At 45.1% G+C, this 27,820-nt stretch overlaps 1 protein-coding gene across 1 annotated transcript in view; it reads right to left on the bottom strand.

Annotated features, from left to right (window-relative positions):
- gfra2b (GDNF family receptor alpha 2b) overlaps positions 1–27,820 on the bottom strand; it is a 401,770-nt gene that overhangs the window by 44,509 nt on the left and 329,441 nt on the right. Inside the window, exon 5 of the mRNA XM_063057239.1 lies at positions 9,243–9,352. Coding sequence (XP_062913309.1) covers positions 9,243–9,352 — 110 coding nt within the window. The remainder of the gene's footprint in view (positions 1–9,242; positions 9,353–27,820) is intronic.

Raw genomic sequence — 27,820 nt, 5'->3', positions numbered from 1 at the left:
TGTCCTGTTGTACATACTATTTATTATAAATTACTACAAATTGCAACTTGCACATCTAGACAGACGTAACGTAAAGATTTTTACTCCTCATGTATATGAAGGATGTAAATAATAAAGTCAATTCAATTCAGTTCAATATGGGGCCCAAAACTGTTGACAACACTAAAGTGTGGCCTGACCAGTGTCTTCTGAAGGCTCAGCATTATCTCTTTGCTTTTATATTCTATTCTCCTTGAAATAGTGCCAAAATTGCATTTGCCTTCTTTACCACAGACTCAACCTCTAAGTTAAACTTCTGGAGTATTGCATGAGGACTCCCAATAACCTCTGCACCTCTGATGTTTGAACCTTCTCCCCATTTAGATAATAGTCCTCACTATTGTTCCTCTCCCCAAAATGCATTGTCATACGTTTCCCAACACTGCATTCCATCTGGCACTGTTTTGCCCATTCTTCCAATTTGTCCAAGTCCTGCTGCAATCGCTTTGCTTCCTCAACATTACCTACCCCTCCACCTATCTTTGTATCATCTGCCAACTTTGCCACACAGCCATCAATTCCATTATCTAAGTCATTCCCAAACAATGTGAAAGGCAGCAGTCCTTATACTGATTCCTGACGAACACCACTAGTCACTGGCAGCTAACCAGAGAAGGCTCCTTTTATTCCCACTCGCTACCTCCTACCTGTCAGCCATCCTGCTACCCATGCCAGTATCTTTCCTGTAACATGGTGGGATTTCATCTTAAGCAGCCTCATGAGTGGTACCTTATCAAACGCCTTCTGAAAATCCAAGTGAATGATATCCACTGCCTCTCCTTTATCCACCCTGCTTGTTACTTCCTCAAAGAACTCTAACAGATTTGTCAGGCAAGACTTCTCTTGACGGAAACTATGCTGACTTTGACTTATTTTATCATTAGTCTCCAAGTACCTTGAAACCTCATCCTCAATAATAGACTCCAACACTTTCCCAACCACTGTGGTTGGGTTAACTGGCCTATAATTTCCTTTCTTTTGCCTTCCTCCCTTCTTATAGAGTGGAGTGTCATTTGCAGTCTTCCAATTCCCTAGGACCATGCCAGGATCAAATGTTTCTTGATAGATCATGACCAATGCATTCATTATCTCTTCAGCAACCTCTCTCAGGACTCTGGGATATAGTTCATCTGGTCCAGCTGACTTATCCACCTTAAGTCCTTGGAGTTTGCCTTACACTTTCTCCTTTGTAATAGCAATGGCACTCACTCCTGATCCCTGACACTCACGGACCTCTGGCACACTGCTAGTGTTTTCCACAGTGAAGACAGATGAAAAGTATCCTTTAAATTGTATCATTTCTTAATGCATGTATGCATTTCTAAATGACAATAAAAGAGGACTGAGTGTTCTCATAATCTTAAAAAAAATTCATCTGCCATTTCTTTGCCCCTATTACGACCTCATCAGCATCATTTTCCATTTTCCAATATCAAATCTTCCCTCCCTTTTAATATAACTGAAAAAAACTTCTGGTATCCTACTTTACACTATTGGCTAGTCTGCCCTTGTACTTCATCTTTTCCCTTCTTATAGCGTTTTTAGTTGCCTTTAGTTGGATTTTAAAAGCTTCCTAATAATTCACTTTCTCACTCTCCTTAAGTACCCTTTCACTGGTTTTTATGCAGTCCTTAACTTCCTTTGTCAGCTACGGTTGTCTACTCCTGCCATTAGTGAAGTTCTTCCTTTGTGGGACATATCTACTGTGCAGCTTGTGATTTATTCCCAGAAACTTCAGCCATCTCTGCTCTGCCATTATCCCCACCAGTATCCTCCTCCAATCCACCTGGGCAAGCTCCTCTGTCATAGCTCTGTAATTCCCTTTATTCCATTGCGAATCTGATACATCTGACTTGTGCTTTTCCCTCTCAAATTGCGGTTTGATTCAATCATATTATGATCACTGCCTCCTCAGGGTCCCTTTATGTTAAACTCCCTAGTAAGATCTGGGTTATTACACAACACCCAATCCAAGACAGCCTTTCGCTGAGTAGGCTCAAGTGTAAACTCAACAGTTTCAAAGGTTCATTTAATGTCAGAGAAATGTATACAATATACATCCTGAAATGCTTTTTCTTCATAAACATCCATGAAAACGGAGGAGTGCCCCAAAGAATGAGTGACAGTTAGATGTTAGAACCCCAAAGCCCCCCCCCCAGCTCCCCTCCCTCCCACATGTAAACGGCAGCAAGCGACAATCCCCCTCCCCCACCGGCAGAAAAAGCATTGGCAGCCGCCACCAAGCACTCAAGCATGAGCAAAACAACAGCAAAGACACAGACTTGCAGTGCTCCAAAGACTGCTCATTCACCCAGTATTTGACATATCACAGGCTCTCTCTCTCCCTAATAAAGGAGAAAGAGGTGTATCTGTTTCACAGTGAGAGGGGAGACATAACAAACAACTCGCTGGTTTACAACGTTAAAGGTCCATTGCCTCACTTTTTCCGAGCTCTGTGCCCAAAAATCTCAGGTCTCTGGGCACACAGGCTTAGATCTTCCATCTCCCATGACACACCGATCTCCTGCCCAAACAACTGCTGCTCTAGAAGGTAGGCACTCAACCAATTCCCTCTCTTGCGATCCGACACCAACCTGATTTTCCCAATCCCCTTGCATATTGAAGTATTGGAGTCCCCCATTACGATTGTGTCATCACCCTTATTACATGCCTTTTCCAGCAAACTTTGCAATCTCAACCCCACATCTTGGTTACTATTTGGAGGCCTAGATGTTTCTCATAATGTTTTTTTCAGTCCTTGCAGTTTCTTAACTCCACCCACAAAGATTCAACATTCTCTGGCCCTATGTCACCACTTTCTAAAGATGTAATTCCATCTCTTACCTACAGAGCCACATCACCACCGAGGCCTTCCTGCCTGTCCTTTCAATACAAAGTATATCCTTTGATGTTAAACTCCCACTCTGGCCTTCTTGCAGCCACGACTCAGTGATGCCCACAATATCATACTGACCAATCTCAAATTGTGCCACGAGTTTGTCCACCTTTCTCCAAATGCTATGCGCATTTAAATACAGCACCTTCGGTCCTGCTCTCTTTGCCCTTTTGAATTTTGCTTCTGTAGTACAACTTAACTCTTTGCTCTGTCTCCATTTGTCCCCAATCAATGGCTTGTCCTTCTTTACATTCATGTTACACTTAACATCTACGTGTAAACCTGCTTACTCATCCTCAGCTCTATCATCCTGGTTCCCATCCCCCTGCCATATTAGGGGGAACACACATCAAAGTTGCTGGTGAACGCAGCAGGCCAGGCAGCATCTCTAGGAAGAGGTACAGTCAACGTTTCAGGCAGAGACCCTTCGTCAGGACTAACTGAAGGAAGAGTTAGTAAAGTGGGAGGGGGAGGGGGAGATCCAAAATGATAGGAGAGGACAGGAGGGGGAGGATGGAGCCAAGAGCTGGACAGGTGATAGGCAAAGGGGATATGAGAGGATCATGGGACAGGAGGCCCCAGGGAAGATTAGGGGGAAGATGGCTTAAAAGCACTGTCTGAAGTGTAGTTACGGGTTGACGTTATACACTGGCTTTGCCTCTAAAGATGAACTAGCACTAAGGACATTAATAAAAGTTTGTGTATATTTCGAGGAATATGGGGCACCATGGTAGCATAGTAGTTAAATTGACGCTATTACAGCTTTCTGTGTCTGAGGTCAGAGCTCAATTCCAGCATCCTCTGTAAGAAATTTTTAATGTTTGTTCAGTGTGCATGTGGGTTTCCTCTGTTTGCTCTGGTTTCCTCCCACAGCCCAAAGACGTACCAGTTAGCAGGTTAATTGTTCATTGTAAGTGGTCCTGTGAGGCTAGGGTTACTGGGCAGTGCAGCTCAGTGGGGTGGAAGGGGCATGATATCTCTAAAAAAAAATACATAATACTGAAACATGTCAAAATCTGCAGATGCTGGAAACTCAGGCAACACACACAAAATGCTGGTGGAAGGCAGCAGGCCAGGCAGCATCTATAGGAAGAAGTACAGTCGACGTTTCGGGCCAAGACCCTTCGTCAGGACTAACGGAGTCCTGACAAAGGGTCTCGGCCCGAAACTTGACTGTACTTCCTATAGATGCTGCCTGGCCTGCTGCGTTCCACCAGCATTTTGTGTGTGTTACATAATACTGAAATAGCCAGACAGGGTGAAAGTCAAATACTGTGATTAGAATTCTCCAGACTGGTACCCCTCAGCAGGGTGTGTTGGGCTGTCTTGATTTGGAGATGATGTATCTCAGTAACAGTTCCTGGCAGAACATCAGAAAGACCAGGCCCAAGCAAAGGAACCAGAGATAATTTTCTTTTAGAGAAGGAATTTAACTTCGTCTACATCTACCTGGAATTAAACATTAGGCCACAAACTTTCAAAGGAGCAATTTATAGCTCAATCAATTTGCTTTGAAAGTACTAAGCATGGATGGAATTGGTGCTTTCATCTATTTCATTGGAATGCACTCGGTGTGACCTCGGCCTAGCAGGAAGAGAAAAGGCTTTGAAGTTTTCCCCTGCATATGATTTGCCTGAATTTGTAAAATAATTCTCTTTAAGGCCACATTTGGTGAAGGAGGCTTTTCACATGCCCTGTATTCACAGGCTGGCCTGGGCATTTTGGAGTTTTATTGATTGCCAGTAGCACTGTGACCTATTCTGGGGAACACTGCCATGAAGTTCAGACCCACGTGTACATTAGATTTTTCAAAACCATCCCCAAGGATATTTTTTTATATAAAGATGGCACACAGCAGTTTTTGCTTTACCTTTCACAATCAATCTGACGAGAGGTATTTTTAAAAACCTTTATATAACCAACTCCTCTGAGTTGTCACAGGCCCAGCTAGAAAGGCAGTGAACCAGTTTAGAGGGAGAGGAACTAATTTGGTTTGCCACAGGCCATCCCATTGTTCCCAGTGTAGCCAAGAAGCAGGAATGGGGTGAGGGTAGATGGACAGTCTCTGTCATTAAGAACTAACACCTGCAATTTCCTTCTGATGTAAACAACACATTTCATTCTATATTTTTAAAAACGCAAACACGTGGAATTCTGCAGATGCTGGAAATTCAAGCAACACACATCAAAGTTGCTGGTGAACGCAGCAGGTCAGACAGCATCTCTAGGAAGAGGTACAGTCGACACTTCGGACCGAGACCCTTCGTCAGGACTAACTGAAGGAAGAGCTAGTAAGAGATTTGGAAGTTGGAGGGGGAGGGGGAGATCCAAAATGATAGGAGAAGACAGGAGGGGGAGGGATGAAGCCAAGAGCTGGACAAGTGATTGGCAAAAGGGATATGAGAGGATCATGGGACAGGAGGCCCAGGGAGAAGGAAAAGGGGGAGGGGGGGGAAAAACCCAGAGGATGGGCAAGGGGTATAGTCAGAGGAACAGAGGGAGAAAAAGGAGAGAGAGAGAAAGAATGTGTGTATATAAATAAATAACGGATGGGGTATGAGGGGGAGGTGGCCTCCCCCTGATGGCATGAACATTGACTTCTCTAACTTCTGCTAATGCCCCACCTCCCCCTCGTACCCCATCCGTTAATTATTTATATACACACATTCTTTCTCTCTCTCTCCTTTTTCTCCCTCTGAGCCTCTGACTATACCCCTTGCTCATCCTCTGGGTTCCCCCCCCCCAGTCCTTCTCCCTGGGCCTCCTGTCCCATGATCCTCTCATATCCCTTTTGCCAATCACCTGTCCAGCTCTTGGCTCCATCCCTCCCCCTCCTGTCTTCTCCTATCATTTTGGATATCCCCCTCCCCCTCTCAAATCTCTTACTAACTCTTCCTTCACTTAGTCCTGACGAAGGGTCTCGGCCTGAAATGTCGACTGTACCTCTTCCTAGAGATGCTGCCTGACCTGCTGTGTTCACCAGCAACTTTGATGTGTGTCACTCTATATTTTGACGTGGGAGTCCATCTGTTGGTCAGGGTTTACCATGGATGTTGTATCCTAGCTGTCTACACTGTTGGTGCAGAGCCATCAATTGATACACAAGCCCAGACAGTACAATATAGAGAGGAAGCTGTTACCCATACAGCAGGCTCCCACACCGCCCCCCCCCCAATACAGCTGATAAATCCAAAGGAACAGCAGAGACCAATACAGTTTGGCACCAGTGACATCGCATGAGCTGCCATTCAGTGTAAGACTGTCTTAGGGACTCCAGCTCTGGATTTTTCCTCAGGGTTTGCTCCCAAAGCCTTCCCCATGACCCACAAGGCACGGGAGATTTGAGATCAGAGTTTTCCTTCTCCTGGAAAAGCTGCCACAGCTGATGAGCCCCAACTGCCCAAAGCGACTGGTTTCAAGTCACCAGTAAAGGTTCTTTGGTGAAATGGGATCCGCCCTCAGGGCCTCATGACTGACCACTTTTCGATATGCCAAGGACGCAGGCTGGAAGACTAGCACACCTTCAGGGCGCTGGATTTTTGTGGCTCTGGAGACAGGCTGATCAAGGCTGGGGCCCCTGACTGAGACGTCGCGGGAGAACAGGGAACATTGGGAACCGTGTGTCCAGAGCCGACCATCTGGGCACAGAGCTTGGAAAAAGCAACGCAACAGACTTTTAACATCATAAATCAGCAAGTTGCTTGTTATGTCTCCCCTCTTGCTGTGAAATGGAGATACCTCTTTTTCCCTTATTAGGGAGAGGGAGAGCCTGTGGTACGTCAAATTACCCAGTAAACAAGTAGTTTTCGGGGGTACTGCAAGTGTGAGTCTTTGTTGATGCTTTGCTGTATGCTCGAGTGCTCACTGGAGGGTGCTGATGCTTTTTTGCTGGTGGGGGTGGGGGAGAGGGGGGAGATCATTGCTTTGCTGCTTCTTATGCATGGGAGGGGAGAGCTTGGGGGGAGCTTTGGGGTTTTAACATTTAACTGTCATTCATTCTTTGGGGCACTCCTCTGTTTTCGCGGATGTTTGCGAAGAAAAAGAATTTCAGGATGTATATTGTATACATTTCTTTGACATTAAATGTACTTATTACACTGCCTTTATCCCTTCTCCTGTCAGTAGAAATGGTTCTGCTAGGCTTAGTAGTTAAGTCACATGTGCAGGCCAGGAGTTGGACTTGGTTCTCAGAGGCTATTTGAGATGCACACCATTAGGATCATTTAATAGGTAATGGGAGCTTATCACCAACCCACCTTCCCCCCTCCTCAGCTATGACAAACTTAAGTAGCCATGTTTTGATGTACGTGACAACACACACAGTGACCACTTTATTCCATATCTCCTGTACCTAATAAAATAGCCACTGAGTGCATGTTTGTACTCTACTTCTGCCGTAACCCATCCATTTCAAGGTTCGATGTACTATGTGTTCAGAGATGCTCTTCTGCACACCATTGTGGTAACACGTGGTTATTTAAGTTCCTGTCAGTTTGCAGCAGTCTGCCCATTCTCCTCTGACCTCTCTTGTTAACAAGGCATCTTCACCCATTGTTGTTCGCTGATGTTTTTTGTTTTTTGTGTCATTCTCTGTAAACTCTATAGACCAATTTGTCAGAAAGTTCCAGGAGATCAGTTGTTGTCTCAAACCATCCCATCTGCCACCCACAATCAATTCCACGGTCAAAGTCACTTAGATCACATTTCTCCCCCATTCTGATGTTTGGCCTGAACAACAACTGAACCTCCTGACCTCGTTGGCATGCTTTTGTGCATCGAGTTGCTACCACATGATTGGCTGATTTGGATTAATGAGCAGCTGTGCAGATGTACCTAATAAAGTGGCCATTGAGTATAAAACTGAAGCTAATCTGATATAACCAACCCAGCTGTAATCTGGGTGTGACACCATGGAATAGGATCTCTAACAATATCCTGTGTGGCTTAAACAGCCCTGTGACGAGAACTCAAGTGTTCTGCCTGTCTCCGTGGAGCTCTGCGGTGATCTGTGTGACCTGAACGGCCAGGCATGGATAGAGTAGGTATTGGCTTTTCCCCACTCCGGCAATGGCCAATACCAGAGGACATCCGTTTAATGTGAGTGGAGGATGACAGAGCCAACTTCTTTGTATTCCGTTCTGGTCACCTCATCTTAGGAAGGATAAAGAAGCTTTAGAGAGGGAGCGGAGGAGATGTACCAGGAAGCTGCCTGGATTAGAGAACACGTCTAATGACAAGGTTTTTCTCTTGGGAGTGAAGAAGAACGAGAGCTGTCTTGATAGAGGTATACAAGATGGAGATCGAGTGGACAGAAAAGACTTTTTCACAGGACCGAAATGTCTAAAACAAGGGGGCATAATTTTAAGATGACTGGAGGACAGTAAAGGGTGGATGTCAGAGGTAGGTTTTTTTGCATAGAGAGTGTCTTCTGTAAATTGCCCCCAGTGAATGAGTGGTAGGATGCAGGAGAATTTATGGGAGAAAGAATTTAGTGGGTTGCTGATAACACTGTGGCCCCAGCTGAGAATCAGGCCCTTTGCCCACTACAGCACAGTGCAATGCATGCAAAATTACAATAAGAAATATAAAAAAATTAATAGGGAGTGCAAAAGTGGGGAAAAATAGTGAGGTAGTTCTCAAGGGTTCACAAACGGTTCAAAAATCTGATGTCAGTGGGGAAGAAGCAGTTGCTAAAACACTGAGCGACCCATGATCACTACCGCATTATTCTTTTTCTTTGCACTGTTTATTGATTTATGTAATTTATAAATTTTTATATCTTTGCACTGTACTGCTGCCAGAAAGCAACAAATTACGTCAGACAGTGTGTCAGTGATAATAAATCTTATTCTGTTCTGCTCTATGTTGGATCAGCCTTTCAACATTGTTCTCCCCGGGGGTTCACCAGCCTCTCTGCTTTAACCTGGAGAGTCCAACACATTGCTTCGAGTAAAATCCATGAGAAAAATCAAAGTAAGCATTCACTTTGATCATTCTTTCCTATTAGTCATAGAAGTAGCAGACATGGGGGTGTGAAAAATACCAAAAAGAGCCAGGCAGGGAAATGATGCTTCATTCTCTCTCGTAACTAGCTGGAGAAAGTGGAAGGGATGGGCTAATTTCCCAATGGTGGGGGAGATGTGGTTGATGTAGGGAAGCCATGGGATGTCACCATTTAGAATGCATTCGTTCAGAGCTGGCTACCTTTGGAGGTTATCACGATATGCCCTCAGCTGAGTGTTATACCTCTGGACCAAAGCAGAAGAATCATTGTGACTATGCAGGGCTGCCAGGAGACTGTACTCACCTATCAGTCCCGAGTAGGAGAGCAAGCAGGCCGCATAGTTCTCCCTGAAGCAACCACTCACAGCTTGCGTGGAGGGCTGGCAGTTGGAGAGAAAGTCTGCCAATCGTGACCTGAGCAATGAAACATAACGAACCATTAGCAAGTGTCCTGCTCCAAAGTGATGAATTGATATCTCAAGGCTTGGAAGCCAACAAAGTTAGAACACAGAGCAGAGAATATAGAACTCTACAGTAGAATTCAGGCCCTTCAGCCCCCAATGTTGTGTCAGACTTTTAACCTACTCCAAGATCAATCTAACCCTTCTCTCCTACATAGCCCTCCATGTACCTAAATAAGAGTCAGTGAAATGTACTTAATGTATCTGCTTCTACCAGTACCCCAGGCAGTTCATTCCATGCACCCGCCACCCTCTGTATAAGAAAACCTTCGGCTGACATCTCCCCAATACTTTCCTCCAATCACCTTAAAATTATGGTTCTTATATTAGCCATTTCCACCCTGGGGAAAAGTTCAAAGTAAATTTATTATCAAAGTATCTACAGTATATGTCATCACATTCTTGCAGGCACTCATAGTAGAACAAAGAAATACAACAAAATCAGTGGAAAAACTACACACAAAGACTAACAAATTGTGAAAATACAAAAATAACAAATAGTACTAATAATAATGAATACATAAATAAATAAGTGAATAAATAATACTGAGAACGTAAGTTGTAGATCCTTGAACGTGAGTTCCATAGGTTGTGAAGTAAGTTCAGAGTTGAGGTGAGTGAAGTTACCCACCTCAGTTCAGGAGCCTGACAATAGCAGAGTAACAACTGTTCCTGAACCTGGTAATGTGAGGCCCAAGGCTCCTGTACCACCTTCCTGATGGCAGCAGACTTCAAGCCCCTGTTTTCATTGGACTGACAGTCCATGGTGGGAGGAGGGGAATGGATGAGCAGTTGGTGCTGACAACTGGAAGATGTTTACTGAGTATCTGAATGTCTCCTAATCCTGAAGAAGGGTCTTAGCCAGAAACGTTGACTGATCACCCTTTTCCATACCTGCTGAGTTCCTTCAACATTTTGAGTATGTTGTTTATCTGACTGTCTCACTTTGTCTATATTTTAATCTCCTGTGGATATAATCACACAGCAAAAGCTAGCTGTGTGGGTGCACTGCACTGGGGCAACATGGGACCCCATGCCTACATTTGTGGTGAGCTGCACCATGCTGGAAATACTTTCCTTCGGTGGTCCCATTCTACCAAGACCCCCAGGAAACAGTCACTTGTTAATGAACTGCAGTCCATCTGAGCAGATTCATGCTGATGGCAAAGCCTGGACAATCCTGGCTTTGACATTTTTCCCTAAATTACGCTGTACTTGACCTTCTCCTTTGGTTGATTGCCAAGCCACAGCTGAGGGTATCCACCATCTACTGCTCAGAGCAGGAGCTGATTTTTGTTTGGGTGGTGGGCTGGAGTAAAGGAGGGATGAGTCTTAGCCACAGCCCCCCCACCCCCACCCAATCAGGGTCACGTGAAGCCACGGGAGCAGGTGGTGGCTGGTCGTACGAGCAGCCGATGCATATCTCGTGCTGGTTATGTGACCCCTGACGCCTGGCAGACAATCTCTGAACAGTATTGACAATAGCTCGGGTCACCCGAATTGTAAAGACACTGCCCAGAAGAAGGCAATAGCAAACCACTACTGTAGAAAATTTGCTAAAATTTGGCCATGGAAAGACCTTGATCACCCACATCATACAACATGGCACATTATGACCACCTTCTTCAATCAACTGTCAAACCAATGCTCCACTGGCTCTCTCAGAGAGATGTAGAAACTCTTATGGACAAAAGGAGAAAATCAGCCAGAAGGACTTTCTTGGTGATCTTGGGTCAATATTTAACAATAAATTTTATGATCTCTTTTGGTGAGAATCTATCCTGGGACCAACATATTGATGCAATTATGATGAAGGCACCCCCATGGATATACTTCATTAGGAGTTTGATGAGATTTGGTATGTCACTAAAGACTCCAGCAAAATTCCACAGATATATCATAGAAACATAGAAAACCTACAGCACAAAACAGGCCCTTTAGCCCACAAAGCTGTGCCGAACATGTCCCTACCTTATAACTACCTAGGCTTTACCCATAGCCCTCCATTTTTCTAAGCTCCATGTAGCCATCCAGGAGTCTCTTAAAAGACCCTATCGTTTCCACCTCCACCACCACCGCCGGCAGCCCATTCCACACACTCACCACTCTCTGCGTAAAAAACTTACCCCTGACATCTCCTCTGTACCTACTCCCAAGCACCTTAAATCAATGCCCTCTCGTGCTAACCATTTCAGCCCTGGGGAAAAGCCTCTAACTATCCATACAATCAATGCCTCTCATCATCTTGTACACCTCTATCAGGTCACCTCTCATCCTCCGTCACTCCAAGAAGAAAAGGCTGAGTTCACTCAACCTATTCTCATAAGGCATGCTTCCCAATCCAGGCAACATCCTTGTAAATCTCCTTTGCACCCTTTCTATGGTTTCCACGTCCTTCCTGTAGTGAGGTGACCAGAACTGAGCACAGTACTCCAAGTGGAGTCTGACCAGGGTCCTATATAGCTGCAACATTACCTCTCGGCTCTTAAACTCAATCCCATATTGTGGAGAGAATTCTGACTGGTTGCATCACCAACTGGTTAGGAGGGGCTACCGCACAGGATGGTGAGAAGCTGCAGACAGTTGTAAACTCAGCCACCTTCATCATGGGCACATGAACAGGCAGAGGATGGAGGGTATAGATCATGTGTAAGCAGAGGGGTTTAGTTTGGATTGAGGTGACAGTCAAGCCTGACACCTTGAGCTGAAGTGACTGCTTCTGTGCTTTATTCTATCTGCTAGTTACCACTTTGCTATTTCACAAATTGGTTGAAACATTTCCTACAATACAACAATGACACTTCAATGTCTGCAGTGTGCTTTAGGACATCCTCACGTGATGAAAGATGCTAGTAAAATGCAAATCACTTTTTCTCCATAATCCCATCAAAAGTAATACCTGAATACCAAGATCAAAGGCTGCTACAGAAACACCACCATCTGCAAACTGACTAAGTTGGCTTTCTGGAACTATTTACTGAGTGCATAATAGATCAGATATAGTTGGTGTACAATACAGCAGTGGCATTGCATGAATGATGTGGGCTAGCATGAGGGAAGTGTTGGTGCGTGGCCAAGTGGTTAAGGCGTTCGTCTAGTGATCTGAAGGTCGCTAGTTCGAGCCTTGGCTGTGGCAGCGTGTGTGTCCTTGAGCAAGGCACTTAACCACACATTGCTCTGCGATGACACCAGTGCCAAGCTGTATGGGCCCTAATGTCCTTCCCTTGGACAACATCGGTGGCATGGAGAGAGGAGGTTTGCAGTATGGGCAACTGCTTGTCTTCCATACAACCTTTCCCAGGCCTGCGCCCTGGAAACCTTCCAAGGCACAAATCCATGGTCTCATGAGACTAACGGATGCCTATAAAGCATGAGGGAAGGAGATGTGATTGCAATGGAGGTGTTACAGAAGAGATTGACAAAGATGTTGCCAGGACATTGAAGCTATGAGGAATGATTAGATAAACAATGGTGGTTTGCATTGGACTAGAGGAGGCTGAGTTGAAATTTAACTGGGTATAAAAATATCAAAGGCCTGGATAAAGAAAGAAAGGGTACACTGGTTAAAGAATAAACAAAGAGATTCTGCAGATACTGGAAATCCTGAGCAACAGACTCAAAATGCTGGAAGAACTCAGCTGGCCAGGCAGCATCTGTGGAGGGGAATAAACAGTCAATGTTTCTGGACAAGACTTTTCATCAGGTCTGTGAAGGGGAGAAAGAATTCAAGGGGAGATGAGGAAATCCTTTCTTACCTATTGAATAGTGAGGCTCTAGACTGCAGTATCTGAAAGGGGTTCAGACATACACCAAATATGCTTGGCTACTTACTTGATACCGCTAGGTACAGGGAAGGAAAACTCTGATCTCAAATCTCTGCTGCCTTGCAGCTATACTCACTCATGGGGAAGACCTTGTGAGGGAATAATCTGGAGCTGGAGTCCCTAAGGCAGTACTACTTTGAGTTCAATGTTGACTGGCAACTTCTACCATGCTGCTGGTACCAGACTGTATCAGTCTCCGCTGTTCCTTTGAGTTCATCAGATGCTGGAGAGGGGAAGCTTGCTACATGGGCAACAGCTTGCTCTCCACATTGTACTGCCCAGGCTTGCCTATCTAGACAGTTAGGACGTAACATCCATGGTCATCCCTAACCAACAGAAGCTTCACTCACTCACTCATGTACTTGATGAGCTATGATCTGCATGCCCTACGGACATCTGGCTGGAAGATGGGTCGTAGGTGCATTCCGCATCTTCAAACGATTGAATACAGGAGACAGAATTGGCTTAACCATGGAAGGCAGAGGGCAGTAATAGATGGAGAGCACTCTGTCTACAGGTCGGTGTCCAGTGGTGTCTACAGGGATCTGCTTTTTGTGATTTTTATAAATGACTTGGATGAGGAAGTGGAAGGGTGGGTTTGTAAGTTTACAGATAACACAAAGGTTGGTGGAATTGTGGATAATGTGGAAGGTTTTTGTAGATTATAGTGGGACATTGACAGGATGCAGAGCTAGGCTGAGAAGTGGCAGACGTAGTTCGACCAGGAAAAGAATGAAGTGATTCATTTTGGAAGGTAGAATGGCTGGATTATTTGCATTGTGGAGGAACAGGGGGATCTTAGTGAACATCCATAGATCCCTCAAAATTGTCATGCAAGTTGATAGGTTTGTTAAGAACATGTATGGTGTGTTGGCCTTCATTAGTTTGGAAATTGAGTTCAAGAGCTGCAAGATAATGTTCCAGCTCTGTAAATCCCTGGTTAGACTAGACTTGGATAATTGTGTTCATTTCTGGTTATCTCATTACAGGAAGGATGTGGAAGCTTTTGAGAGGGTGCAGAGGAGATTTACCAGGATGCTGCCTGGATTAGAGAATGAGTGAGCTTTGGAGCGAAGGAGGATGAGAGGTGATGACAGAGGTGTACAAGATAAAATGAGACATAGATTGAGTGGACAGTCAGAAACCTTTACCCAGTGCAGAAATGACTAATACAAGGAAGCAATATTTTAAGGGGATTGTATGTGGGGGGGGGGGGGATAGCAGAGATAGTTTTTTTTATACACAGAAAGTGGTTGGTTCATGGAATGCATTGCCAGACATAGTGGCAGAGGCAGATGTACAGGTACAATATGGACGTTTAAGAACCTCTTAGAGAGGCATATGGATCATACAAAAATGGAGAGCTATGTGTAAGGGAAGGGTTAGATTGATCTTGGAGTAGGTTAAAAGGTCGGCACAACAACATGGGCCAAAGGGACCGTACTATGCCATAATTTTCTATCTTCTATGTTCTGTCTACTCTGGTGTGGTGATGATCATTTGATGCATGTGTAATTCCAGCCCATATGGTCAGCCCAGGAGTCCAGTCCTGCAGAATGTAGCCAATCCCCATTGCCTTGTAAATTGGCAGAAAACTGTCTTCAGACCAAAAATATGACACAGATCTTAACCCGTGAGTTCCAAGATTAAATATTCTTTACAGAAAGAGATTGACTGCTTTTGAATCAGACTAGTGGATCCATGGTAAAACAGGTTTTCTCTCAGAGCTGGAATATTATTATTTATTCCTCTGTGTCTAGAAGTTCACATAAACATTGAAGTTCAAAAGCAAGGATATTTTTAGCAATGTAGTGAAGTAACATTAATAATATTCAAAACATAACTTGACCAAGATAAAGACATTATTGTGAGGAACAAGAGCAGATGTTTGCTGTGCAGGAAAAACACTGAATTTGTATTTGAGTTTAAAACAAACTGAATGTTGCTCATGAAACACAGAACAATACCATTATGTTCTTCAGCAGTTTTGCAGGTTTGTTTGTGTAACACTAATTTTGCAGGCACTGGGAATCAAAGTGAAGACAATGATAAAGACACAGACTAGATCAACTTATGTAACAGGGTGACAAGTCAAAGAGGAAGGAATACAAATCTTCATTTGCCATATAGTACATCAAATGCCTTACTGCATCGTAGCACCTAGACCAGAGTATGACTCAGAACCATGTACCAATCACAATCATGTCACTCTGAATTCGCTGTCAATCTAAACTGTGTCTCACTCTGAATGCTGTGTACTCTGAACACTATATCAAGCAGTAGTAAATCAACGCAACTGGACTTGCTGTGTTGTCTAGGAGACATTTCTCCACTCATCCAAGAGGCCTCTTCAGTCCTAATCCATGGTGGGTAGTTTTCTGGTTTATAAACTCTGTGAATTGTTTAAAAGTATAGCAATCATATCAGGGTCGTTAAGAATTGTAGAGGTAATGAGAGGGTCATCAGTCTTACCGTTGCATGAATGGAGGTGTGAACTGTTGTGAAATCGCTGGGGTAAAGATGTTAGGACTGCATTGTATTATAGCTGATAGGTGGTGTCGTATCCCCACCCCCTTTGTTCAGGGATGGGTTTTCCAGTTTGACAAAGATGGCTTCGTTAACCCCTCTTTCAAACCACCTGTCCTCCCTGTCCAAAATGTCGATATTATCCTTTAGGTGTAGATATTCGGCAACATCTTGCCTGAGGTGTTAGCTCTCCTATGTTGGGCCAACTGTTTATGAAGTGGTTGTTTTGTGTCGCTGATAAACAGATCTGTGAAGTTCTCATTGCATTGGATAGCATATACAATATCCCTGAACAGAGGAGGTAGGGAACGACACCACCTATCAGTACTTACAATGCAGTCTTAACATCTCTACCCCAGCATCTCCACAATATTTCACACCTCCATAGACGTGTCACCATGATCCCCACATTAATCTGAACCATGTGTTGCTCTGAACCGTGTGTCTCAGTGGAAAAAGCCTGCTTGTATTTTCCCTGTCTGAACCCTTCATAATTTTGCATACCTCTATCAAATTACCCCTCACTCTCCTATGCTCTAGGGAATAAAATCCTAATATTTTCAAACTCTTTTCCCTCTTACTCAGGTCCTCATGTCTTGAAAACATCCTTGTGAATTTTTTCTGTACTCTTGTAATCTTATTGATATCCTTCATGTAAGTGACCAGAACTGCAATACTCCAAATCTGGCCTCAACTTTTCAACTTCATCATAACATTCCAAGTATTGTACTGGATACTCTGATTCATGAAGGCCAGATTATAAAGAGAGATTTTTGGCAGATTGGCCTTTATAAGTCACCACAGGCCAATGTACCAAGATGTCTCCTTACCACCATGTCCGTCTGTGACACCACTTTCAAGGAACAGTGGATCTGTATTTCCATGTCTCTTTGTTCTACGGCACAACTGAGAGTCCTAGTACTCACTGTGTACGTCCTGCACTTGTTTCTGCTCCCACAATGCAACATCTCACACTTGTCTGAATTAAATCCCATCTGTCACTTTCCAGCACATTTATCCGGTGGGTCCAGACCCCACTGCAAGCCTTGATAGTCTTCCTCGCTGTCCACCTCACCCTAATCTTGGTGTCATCTGTAAATTTGCTGATTAACCACACTATCATCCAGATCATCGATATAGATGACAAACAGCAACAGACCCAGCACCGATCCTGTGGCACTCCACACAGGCGATGTCTATTGCCTCTAGTCAGAGAAGCAACCATCTATTACCACTCTCTGGCTTCTCCCACTAAGCCAATATTGGATCCTATTGACTATCCGAAAGGGTAAACAGCTAGTCTTCTTGTCCAACCTCCCATGCAGACCTTTCTCAAAGGCTATGCTAAAGTCTATGGAGACAATGTCTATTGCCTTGCCTTCATCAAATTCTTGGTAAACCTCCTCAGAACACTATATTACAGCAAGCATTTGGTACAGGTGACAGATGAAAGAAGCTCATTCAGCTTAACTGCTGGTTTTATTGTGATAAGCACAAGAACAGACCAGGTGCTATGACCCGGGGAGAGAATGCCTCAGTGTCATACAGAGGGGGGAGGTGATGATCACACACCCCACTTACAGTCAGGGTGACCCATAAACACACAAGTGAATAACTGTATAAACTGAGCTAAAATGTAACAATAAATGAACTTGAACATTCCACCATAATCCCACATTCACATTTTAAGACAAAAACTACAAATAGCACTGGCCACTAGGAATGTTGGGCCGGGCTGTTGACTATGTCCCTGGAGCACCACATTGCCCCCACCTGAAGAGTCAGCCATCCCTGGCAACACCAGGGTCCACAACAAAGTCCAAAAGTCCTGGTGGTAGTCGACACTGCAGCCTGGAATATTGTGGGGTTTCTGTAGCCCCCCACTCCCACTCCACCCCACACCTGTTGTACCATTTCAGAGATGCAGTCGAGCACCTCTCCTCGCTCCTTCCAGGCTTGGGGGATAGTTTCTTCTCCTAGGAAGAGCAGTAGACCCATACTGGGGACACTACCAGCTACTGCTGCATCGGTGCCCTAGACTGGTGGCCCGGCCTTTTTTGGGATATGCAAGTGTAGCAGCAGTGCATGAACAGCTTCACATCCTGCCTGTACCCAGGCCAATAGAAGCATTTGTGTGACTTGCCCAACGTCTTTGCCATCCTGAAATGCCCCCCCACCAGCCTGTACACTGGCCACTGCACCGTGGTGCAGAGCCCTCGGGGGAACCACCAGCTGCAGGAGATGTCCGTCATCATCGGAAAACTGCCACTGCTGGAATAGCAACCCGCCACACATCTCCCGCGTGCCCCATTGAGATATAAGGCTTTGGTCTCTGGATCCTCTGCCCACTCCGGCCACTGTCCCATGCCCACTCCGGCCATCCCCTCACCCGGGCCAGCACTGGATCTGTCACCTGCTCGGTGTACACTTACCAGTCAATGGTGGGGAAGTCTACCTTGCCACTGGCTGCCAATTGAAGTGCCGTTGCCACCGCCACTTGTCCCTAGTTCCGCTGTGTTACGTTGGGCCTCTGCGGGGTGTGCTACATTGTGGCAGGCTGCTGTGAGACTGGTAGTGGTTGTTCCGGTGCCCGCTGGGTCCTCGTCCTGGAGCTGCCTTGCTGGAGAGCCAAGGCTTCAGTGCTGAGGTAGAGTGTTACCCCTGGCACATCCAGCAGGACAGCATGGACAACCTTTAGCCTCTGATTTTCTCCATTTTGCCTTTATTCCCTCTACCAAAGTTCATGACCATGCACTTCTCTACACTATATACTGTCTGCCACTTCTTGCCCATTCTCCAATCAGTCAAAGTCCTTCTGCAGCCTCTGGTTCTTCAACACTACCTGCCCCTCCACCTATCGTTGTATCATCTGCAAACTTGGTCATAAAGCCATAACATCCATCATCCAAATTGTTGATATATAACATGAAAAGAAGTGGTCGCAATACCAAGCCTTGTGGAACACCGCTAGTCACTGGCAGCTAACCAGAAAGGCTTCCTTTATTCCCACTCCTTGCCTCCTGCCAATCAGCCAATCTTCTATCCATGCTAGCATCTTTCCTGTAATACCACGGGCACTTATCTTGCAAAGCAGCCTCCTTTGTCAAGCACCTTGTCAAAGGCCTTTTGAAAAACCAAATAAACCACATCATGAATCCTTGCAACACACAGAAAATGCTGGAGGACCTCAGCAGGCCATCCAGCGTTAATGAAAAAGAGTAAACAGTCAATGTTTTGGGCCGAGACTGTTAATCAGTACTGTAGAAAAAAGATGAGGTCAGAGTGAGAAGGTGGGGGAGGGGAGGAAGAAATTCAAGGTAGTAGGTGATAGGTGAAACTGGGAGGGGGAGAGGTGAAGTAAAGAGCTGGGAAGTCAATTAGTGAAAGAGATGAAGGGCTGGAGAAGGGAGAATCTGACAGGAGAGGACAGAAGGCCATGGAAGAAAGGGAAGAGTAGGAGCACCAGAGGGAGGTAATGGGCAGGTAAGGAGGTAAGGTGAGAGAGGGAAATGGGAATGGGGAATGGTGAAGGGGAGTTGGGGGAAACGTCATGAAATCGATGTTCATCCCAGACAGAATATGAGGAGTTGCTCCTTCAACCTGAGTGTGGTCTCACTGTGGCAGCAAAAGAGGCCATGGACTGACATGTTGAAATGGGAATGGGAAGTAAAATTAAAATGGGTGGCCACTGGGTGATCCCATTTTTTCTGGTAAGTGCTTAGCGAAGTGGTCTCCCATTCAACGTCGGATCTCACCGATATACAGGCGGCACAACCGGGAGCATATAACACAGTATATGACCCCAATAGACTCACAGGTGAAGTGTTGCCTCACCTGGAAGGGCTATTTGTGGCCCTGAATGGCAGTGAGGCAGGAGGTGTAGGAGCAGGTGTAGCACTTGTTCCATTTGCAAGGAGGAGGGAGATCACTGGGGACGGATGAACGAACAAGGGAGTTCTGTAAGAAGTGGTCCCTGCAGAATGCAGACAATGGGGGGAGGTGTGCTTGGTGGTGGGATCCCGTTGGAAATGGCAAAAGTCACAGAATTTTCCTCTGTCACATCCCTTTCCTATCATTCCTCAGCATGTGGCCGCCCTCTTAGACCATAAGACATAGGAGCAGAATTAAGCTATCTGGTTCATCAAGTCTGCTTTGCCATTCAAACATGGCTGATCCTTTTTTCCAATCTCCTCCTCAACCCTAGCTCCTGGCCATGTCCCCGTAACCTTTGATGCCATGTTCAATCAAGAGCCTATCAATCTCTGATTGGACACCATTTTCTCATTGTCCATCAAAATCCCATTAAATGCTAAACACTGTAACAGAAATACCGCTGAGTACACAGTAACAAAACGTTCAAAAGCTGCAAGTTCAAAGTAAATTTATCATCAAAGTACATATACGTCACCATATAGAACCCTCAGATACATTTTGTTGCAGGCATTCACAGTAAATACAAAGAAATACAATAGAATCAATGAAAGACACACAGAGAGTAAATACGGACAAACAACCAATTGGCAAAAGGCAACAAACAAACAAGTAAATAAATATTGCTCACATGAGTGGTAGAGTCCTTGAATGTGGGTTCATAGGCTATGGAATCAGTTCAACCTTGAGTTGAGTGGAGTTATCCACGCTGGTTCAGGATCCTGATGGTTGAGTGGTATTAACTGTGCCTGGGCCTGGCAGTTTGGGTCCTGATGGTTGTAGAGTAGCAATTGTGCCTGAACCTGGCGGTGTGGGACCTAAGGCTCATGTACCTCCTATTCGATAGCAGCAGTGAGAAGAAAGTATGGCCTGCTCTCTTCTCGCTGCTGATGAGAAAAAGCTAGCTGAGTTATCAATGTTATGATGTGTCACAAATTCCCAAAAGTGAGGCATCGATGCGAAGGAAAGAGAGGAGCAGAAATTGAATATGAATGAACAGATAGGATTAAGAGATAACCGTTTGTTTCATTTAATGACTTTTTTCATTTTATTGTGATTGAAAGTAATTTTCCCAATTATACTTTCATATTACCTTCGAGTTGTTTTAATTTGAAGAATATCACCATCTAAAGCAGAGAAAGTGATGTACAAGTGATGTCATAAATTCTTTGAAGCTCACACTTTCATCTTTGTGACCAGATTGGTTTTTCAGACTAACATCAGCTCGCAGTGAAAGTGAACAGCAGGATTTCATTGGATTTATCATCAGTTTCATTAAGCACTCTTTCATCAGAAGATCATTTCATGAGGATAAAATCATGTAAATGAGCACAGATCGCTGACCTGCATGTAATGGTGTCTTCATAACATTTCAATTGAGAAACTCAAGCTGGGAGTCTACCTGATAATTTACTGTCTCTGACAAGGTTGTAATGGTGAAAGAGCTGAGTCACTAGACCGGTTTTAGGTGGGATCCAGGAGGTGGTATTACTGAAGGACTGCAGCATGCTCAGTGGTAGTTCTATGCTGGGTGTGGTGTGTTACCGAATAATACATCAATTAACAGAACTGTTTCATTCATATATATTTGTCCTTGCCTGTGGTTTACAAAGCAAAAGTTATCAAGTGGCACTAAATGTAGCTCAACTGAAGATGGAAAAACACAACACGATGTGCTGTTTGTTCTACTGTGAATGCCCACCACTCTACTAGCTAATGTGCAAGCCATAGAGAACAAGGTGGATGATCTTAAAGGGAGACTCACCTACTGCAGTGAGATGCAGAACTGCTGTGTACTCTGTTTCACTGAGATCTGGCTTTCTCCTGCCACCCCCGACTGTGCCATCCGACCGGAGAGATTTTCGATCCATTGGATGGACTGCACGGCGTCTTCGGGCAAGACGAGGGGAGGTGGTGTCTGCCTACTGATCAACACTGCGTGGTGCTCGGACACAGTGGCACTGACAAGCTCCTGCAGCCCGGACCTGGAACACCTGTCGGAGAAGTGTCGTCCCTACTATCTGCCACGAGAATTCACCTCAGACATACTGACAGAAGTCTACATTCCCCCCAGGCGGACGTGGAGTGTACTCTGAACATACTGTATACCAACATCAGTGAACTTGAGACCAGGTATCCGGAGGCTTTGCTCATTACAGCCGGGGACTTTAACCAGTCCAACCTTAGAAAGGCCCTACCAAAGTTATACCAACATGTCTCCTGCCCCACTAGAGGCCCAAATATACTTGACCACTGCTACACAGCAGTCAAGGATGCCTACCGTTCCGTCCCACGACCTCACTTAGGAAAATCGGAACATCAGACTCCTCGTCCCGGCTTACAAACAAAAACTGAAGCGGGAGGTCACGGTGTCAAAAGTGGTGTCGCATTGGACGGAGGAAACGGATGAGGTCCTCCGTGACTGCTTTGAATCAGTGGACTGGTTAGTATTCACGGACACGGCAGCTAACCTCGATGAGTATGCCTCAGCTGTCACGGACTTTATCTGGAAATGCACAGAGGACTATGTGTCTCACAAGACGATCCAGGTATTCCCTAACCGGAAACCTTGGATGAATTATGAGGTCAAGTCCCTTTTAAAGGCTAGAGCTGTGGCTTTTAGGTCCGGGGATACCAGTTGCTACACGGAATCCAGGCGTGAACTCCGGAAAGCCATTAAGAGCACCAAGAGGCAATATCGAGCCAAGTTGGAAGCCCGGGCTAACCAGAGGGATGCCAGTAGACTATGGCAGAGTCTAAATGAGATCACTGGGCGCAAAGAAAAGGCTGGGAATATCAATAACTGTGGCGCTTCTCTTCCTGACGAACTTGACATATCCTACGCAAGATTCGAATAGAAGAGGAGTGTCCCGCTCCCTCCGGATGAACTGGACCTGGTGGCATCGAGATTCATCATCACTGAGGAGGATGTTAGAAGGGCTTTCCTGAAGATAAATCCAAGGAAGGCGATGGGCCCAGATGGCGTCCCGGGATGGGTTCTCTGGGCCTCTGCAAGCAAGCTAGCTGGAGTGTTTGCTGACATCTTCAACTGCTCCTTGCTTCAGTCTAAGATCCCCTCATGTTTTAAGAAGGCATCGATAATCCCAGTGCCGAAGAAGAGCAAGGTGGCATGCCTGAATGACTATCGACCTGTGGCTCTGACATCAATTGCTGTGAAGTGCTTTGAGAAATTGGTTATGGCACACATCAACCACAGCCTACCGGTCAACTTTGACGCTTTGCAATTCACCTACTGGAGCAATAGGTCAACGGCAGATGCCATCTCTCTGGCCCTACATTCCTCCTTAGTACACCTGGAGAATAAAGACGCATACGTAAGGCTCCTTTTCATTGACTACAGCTCTACCTTTAATATCATCATTCCAAATAAACTGATTCCTAAGCTCCGGAACCTGTGCCTTTGCACTCAGATCTGCAGATGGATCTTCAACTTCCTCACAGACAGGACCCAAGCTGTAAAAATAGGGGACAAGCTCTCCTCTACAATCACTCTGAGCACCGGTGCCCCACAAGGTTGTGTACTCAGCCCCCTGCTGTACTCAATGTACACCCATGATTGTGTAGCCAAGTTTCCATCAAACTCAATATATAAGTTTGCTGATGACACCACAATTGTAGGCCGCATCTTGGGTAATGATGAGTTTGAGTACAGAGAGGAAATTAAGAACGTGGTGGCATGGTGCGAAGACAATAACCTATCCCTCAACGTCAGCAAGACGAAGGAATTGGTTGTTGATTTCAGAGGGAGTAGCAGACCGCACGACCCAATTTACATCGGTGGTGCGCAAGTGGAACAGGTCAAAAGCTTTAAGTTCCTCAGGATCAATATCACAAATGACCTGACTTGGTCCAACCAAGCAGAGTCCACTGCCAAGAAGGCCCACCAGCACCTTTACTTCCTGAGGAAGCTAAAGAAATTTGACCTATCCCCTAAAACCCTCACTAATTTTAAGAGATGCACCGTAGAAAGCATTCTTCTAGGGTGCATCACAACCTGGTATGGACCTTGTCCTGTCCAATACCGGAAGAAGCTGCAGTAGATTGTGAACACAGCCCAGCACATCACACAAACCAATCTTCTGTCCTTGGACTCACTTTACACCGCACGCTGTCGGAGCAGTGCTGCCAGGATAATCAAGGACATGACCCATCCAGCCAACACACTTTTCGTCCCTCTTCTCTCCGGGAGAAGGCTCAGGAGCCTGAAGACTCGTATGGCCAGATTTGGGAACAGCTTCTTTCCAACTGTGATAAGACTGCTGAACAGATCCTGACCTGGATCTATGCCGTACCCTTCAAATATCCAGACCTGCCTCTCAGTTTTTTTGCACTACCTTACTTTCCCTTTTCTATTTTCTATTTATGATTTATAATTTAAATTTTTAATATTTAATATCGATTTGTACTCCAGGGAGCACAAAGTGCAGAATCAAATATCGCTGTGATGATCGTACGCCCTAGTATCAATTGTTTGGTGACAATAAAGTATAAAGTAAAGTAAGAAAATGAATCTCAGGGCAGTTAGTACATGGTGACATACAGTATCTTTGGATAATAAACTTACTTTGAACTTTGATAGTTAGATGACTGACCCAGAGGCAGCAAATTAAGAACCATTTTTTTTGTGATATCACTCTGGAGGAACATTGTATCATTCCTTAATGCATGCATTTCTAAATGACAGTAAACGAGGACTGAGTGTCCTCATAATCTAATCTAATCTAATCCTGTGTTTTTACATCTTCACTTCATCTGCTTTAGTGCCCCTGCTTTCCCTGTTAACCTTTGCTTTGTAAACCAACTCTAAGGACAGAAATATATGAATGAAATAGTTCAGTTAAGTAATGAATCATTCAGGTTCTGTTGATCTGAGGTTCATTCGTAAATTGGAAATGTGAACTCATGAGTGTTTAACTCTGTAGAGATCATATAAGAGGTCTGCAGGACGGAAGATAGTATGAGAGGAGAGAGATGGAGAACAGCTGATAGGATTGTGGGTGAAGGACAGTGGAGTTCCAGGGATATTATCTCTGAGAATGGGAGGTTTGGTCAAGAAGATGGTGGGTCAGTGGTTGACAGGATTGTGGGTGAAGGACATTGGAGTTCCAAGGAAGTGATCTCTGGGAAGGGGAAGTTTGCTCAGGGAGATTGACAGGTTTGTAAGTGAAGACATCGGAGTTCCAGGGAAGTGATAGATCATAATACATAGGAGCAGAATTAGGCCATCTGGCCCATCGAGTCTGCTCTGCCATTCAATCATGGCTGATCCTTTATTCCCCTCCTCAGCCCCGCCTTTGATGCTGTGTCCAATCACGAACCTCTCAAGCTCTGCCTTAAATACGCCCAACAACTTGGCCTCCACAGCTGCCTGAGGTAATAAATTCCACAAATTCACCACCATCCAGCTGAACAAAATTTCTCTGCATCTCTGTTTCAAAATGGATGCCCCTCTACCCTGAGGTTGTGCCCTCTTGTCCTAGACTCCCACACCATGGGAAATATCCTTTCCACATCCACTCTGTCTAGGCCTTTCAACATTCGAAAGGTCTCAATGAGATCCTCCTTCATCCTTCTAAATTCCAGTGAGTACAGACCCAGGGCTATCAAATGTTCCTCGTAAGATAACCCTTTTATTCCCGGAATCATCCTTGCGAACTGCCTCTGAAACCTCTCCAACACCAGCACGTCTCTTCTAAGATGAGAAGCCCAAAAACGTTCACAGTACTCAAAGTGAGGCCTCATCAGTGCCTTATAAAGCTACAGCACCACATCCCTCCTCTTATATTCTAGACTTCTTGAAATAAATGCTAAGATTGCATTTGCCTTTGTCACCACCAACTCTACCTGCAAGTAAACGTTGAGGGTGCTCTGCACAAGGACTCCTAAGTCCCTTTGCATCTCATTTTTTTTGTTTTGGATTTTCTCCTCATTTAGAAAATAATCTGCACATTTATTTCTTCTACCAAAGTGCATAACCATGCATTTTCCAAAATTGTATTTTATTTGCCATTCTCTTGCCCATTCTCCTAATCTGTCTAAGTCCTTCTCCATCCTACCTGTTTCCTTCACACCACTAGTCCCTCCAACTATGTTTGTATTATCTGCAAACTTGGCAACAAAGCAATCATCTAAATCATTGAAATACAGCATAAAAAGAAGTGATCCCAACACCGACCCCTGTTGGACAGCACGGTCACTGGCAACCAACCAGAAAAGGATCCGTTTACTCACACTTGCTGCCTCATACCGATCAGCCAAAGTTCTAACCATGCCAGTAACTTTCCTCTAATACTATGAGCTCTTAATTTGGTAAGCAGCCTCATAATTCCACCTTGTCTGGACACCAGTGGTTCAGGTGTCCTGATAATGAGTCCAGTGTTTTAACCACTATATCCCTGTACAGAGTCAGCGCATGATGAATGCAAGAAGTCTGTTTGAGATTTCAGATGCTAGCAAAGTGCCTTTAGCACATGCACCACTCCTGACTCACGAAGGTGTATGCCCATCCTTATCCTGAGGGCAGCTGAGGATGGTGCAGTGTTGGAGTCATACAGCACTACAGGACAGAAATAGGTCCTTCAGCCCATCTAGTCTGTGCTAAAGCATTATTCTGCCTGGTGTCATTGACTCACACCTGGACCATAGCTCTCCATACCCCTCCCATCCAAAGCAACACACACACAATGCTGCAGGAACTCAGCAGGTCAGGCAGCGTAAATAAACTGTCAGTGTTTTGGGCCCAGACCCTTCACTGGGACTGGAAAGGAAGGGAGAACATGTCTGAATAAAAAACTGAGGGAAGGGAAGGAAGATAGCTAGAAGGTGATAGGTGAAGCCGGGTGGGAAAGGTAAAGGGCTGGATAAAAAGGAATCTGTTAGGAGAGGAGAGTGAACCATAAGAGAAAGGGAGGGAGGAGAGGCACCAGGGGAGCTGATAGACAGGTGAGAAGTGGTACGAGGCCAAAGTGGGGAATAGAAAAAGAGGGGAGGGGAGGGGAAGGGAAATCGATATTCATGCCATCAAGTTGGAGGCTACCCTGATGGAATATAAGGTGTTCCTTCTCCATCCTGAGGGTGGCCTCATCATGGCACAAGAGGAGGTTGTGGACCAACATGTCGGAACAGGAACAGGAAGTGGAATTAAAACGTTTGGCCACCGGGAAGTTCCACTTTTGGCAGATGAAGTGGAGGTACTCAATGAAGCGTTTCTCCAATTTACGACAGGTCTCAACAATGTATAGGAGGTTACACCGGAAGCACCACCAGGGTATGTAACAAGAACAAGCAAGATGACTCCAGCAGATTCGTGGGTGAAGTGAATCTACTGGTCTCCCATCCATCCATGTACTTTTTCAAATTTCTATTAAGTGCTGGAATCGAATCCACATCCACCACTTCTGCTGACAGCTTGTTCTACACTTGCACCACCCTCTGAGTGGAGAAGATCTTCCTCATGATCCTCTAAGTATTTGACCTACCACTGGTCCTGCTGCCAAGCACCCACAACTGTGAATGAATATTTACACAATGATTCCTGATTCACTTACAAGACAGACACACTAACGAGAGATCAAAGGTCTTTTAGACAAGGAATAGGAAGTGTGCTAATCCCTGCAGGTTTAAATTGTCACACAGTACAAGTGGAAACTGAGTTTGTATTAATGAGGCTGTCAGGGTCACTGGTTGAAGGATCCAACAGTGTAAAGATTAACATTGGCAGCCTCGCTGACGTCGAGGGGTGAATGAGTTAGCAGTGGCTTTCTCAATGTTGACAGATAAGACCCGGTTCATTATCATTCCCGTAACCTTGAGGGCAGCCCGAGAAAGCACTGGATATCTCTGTTGCTACTTCAGGCACAGACAACCAAGAGAAGCCATGAACTTCTGATTTTTAGCAAGGAAGTTAACAAAGAGTAACACACACACACACGCACGCGCGCACACATTGCTGGAGGAACTCAGCAGGTCAGGCAGCATCTATGGAGATGTCAGTTTAGGCCATGAGCCTTCATCAGGACTGGAAAGAAAGTCAGAACAAAGAGCTTGCTCCAAGATAATTCCATAGAAGCTGTTTGCCCTGTTATTTTGTGTGAGGTACGCCAGCGCTGCTCCCATTCTGA

The sequence above is a fragment of the Mobula hypostoma genome, chromosome 8 (genome assembly GCF_963921235.1).
Source record: "Mobula hypostoma chromosome 8, sMobHyp1.1, whole genome shotgun sequence".
Classification (NCBI taxonomy): Eukaryota; Metazoa; Chordata; class Chondrichthyes; order Myliobatiformes; family Myliobatidae; genus Mobula; species Mobula hypostoma.
The sequence above is the reverse complement of the archived record's forward strand: the minus strand, read 5'-3'. Positions and strand labels throughout refer to the sequence as shown.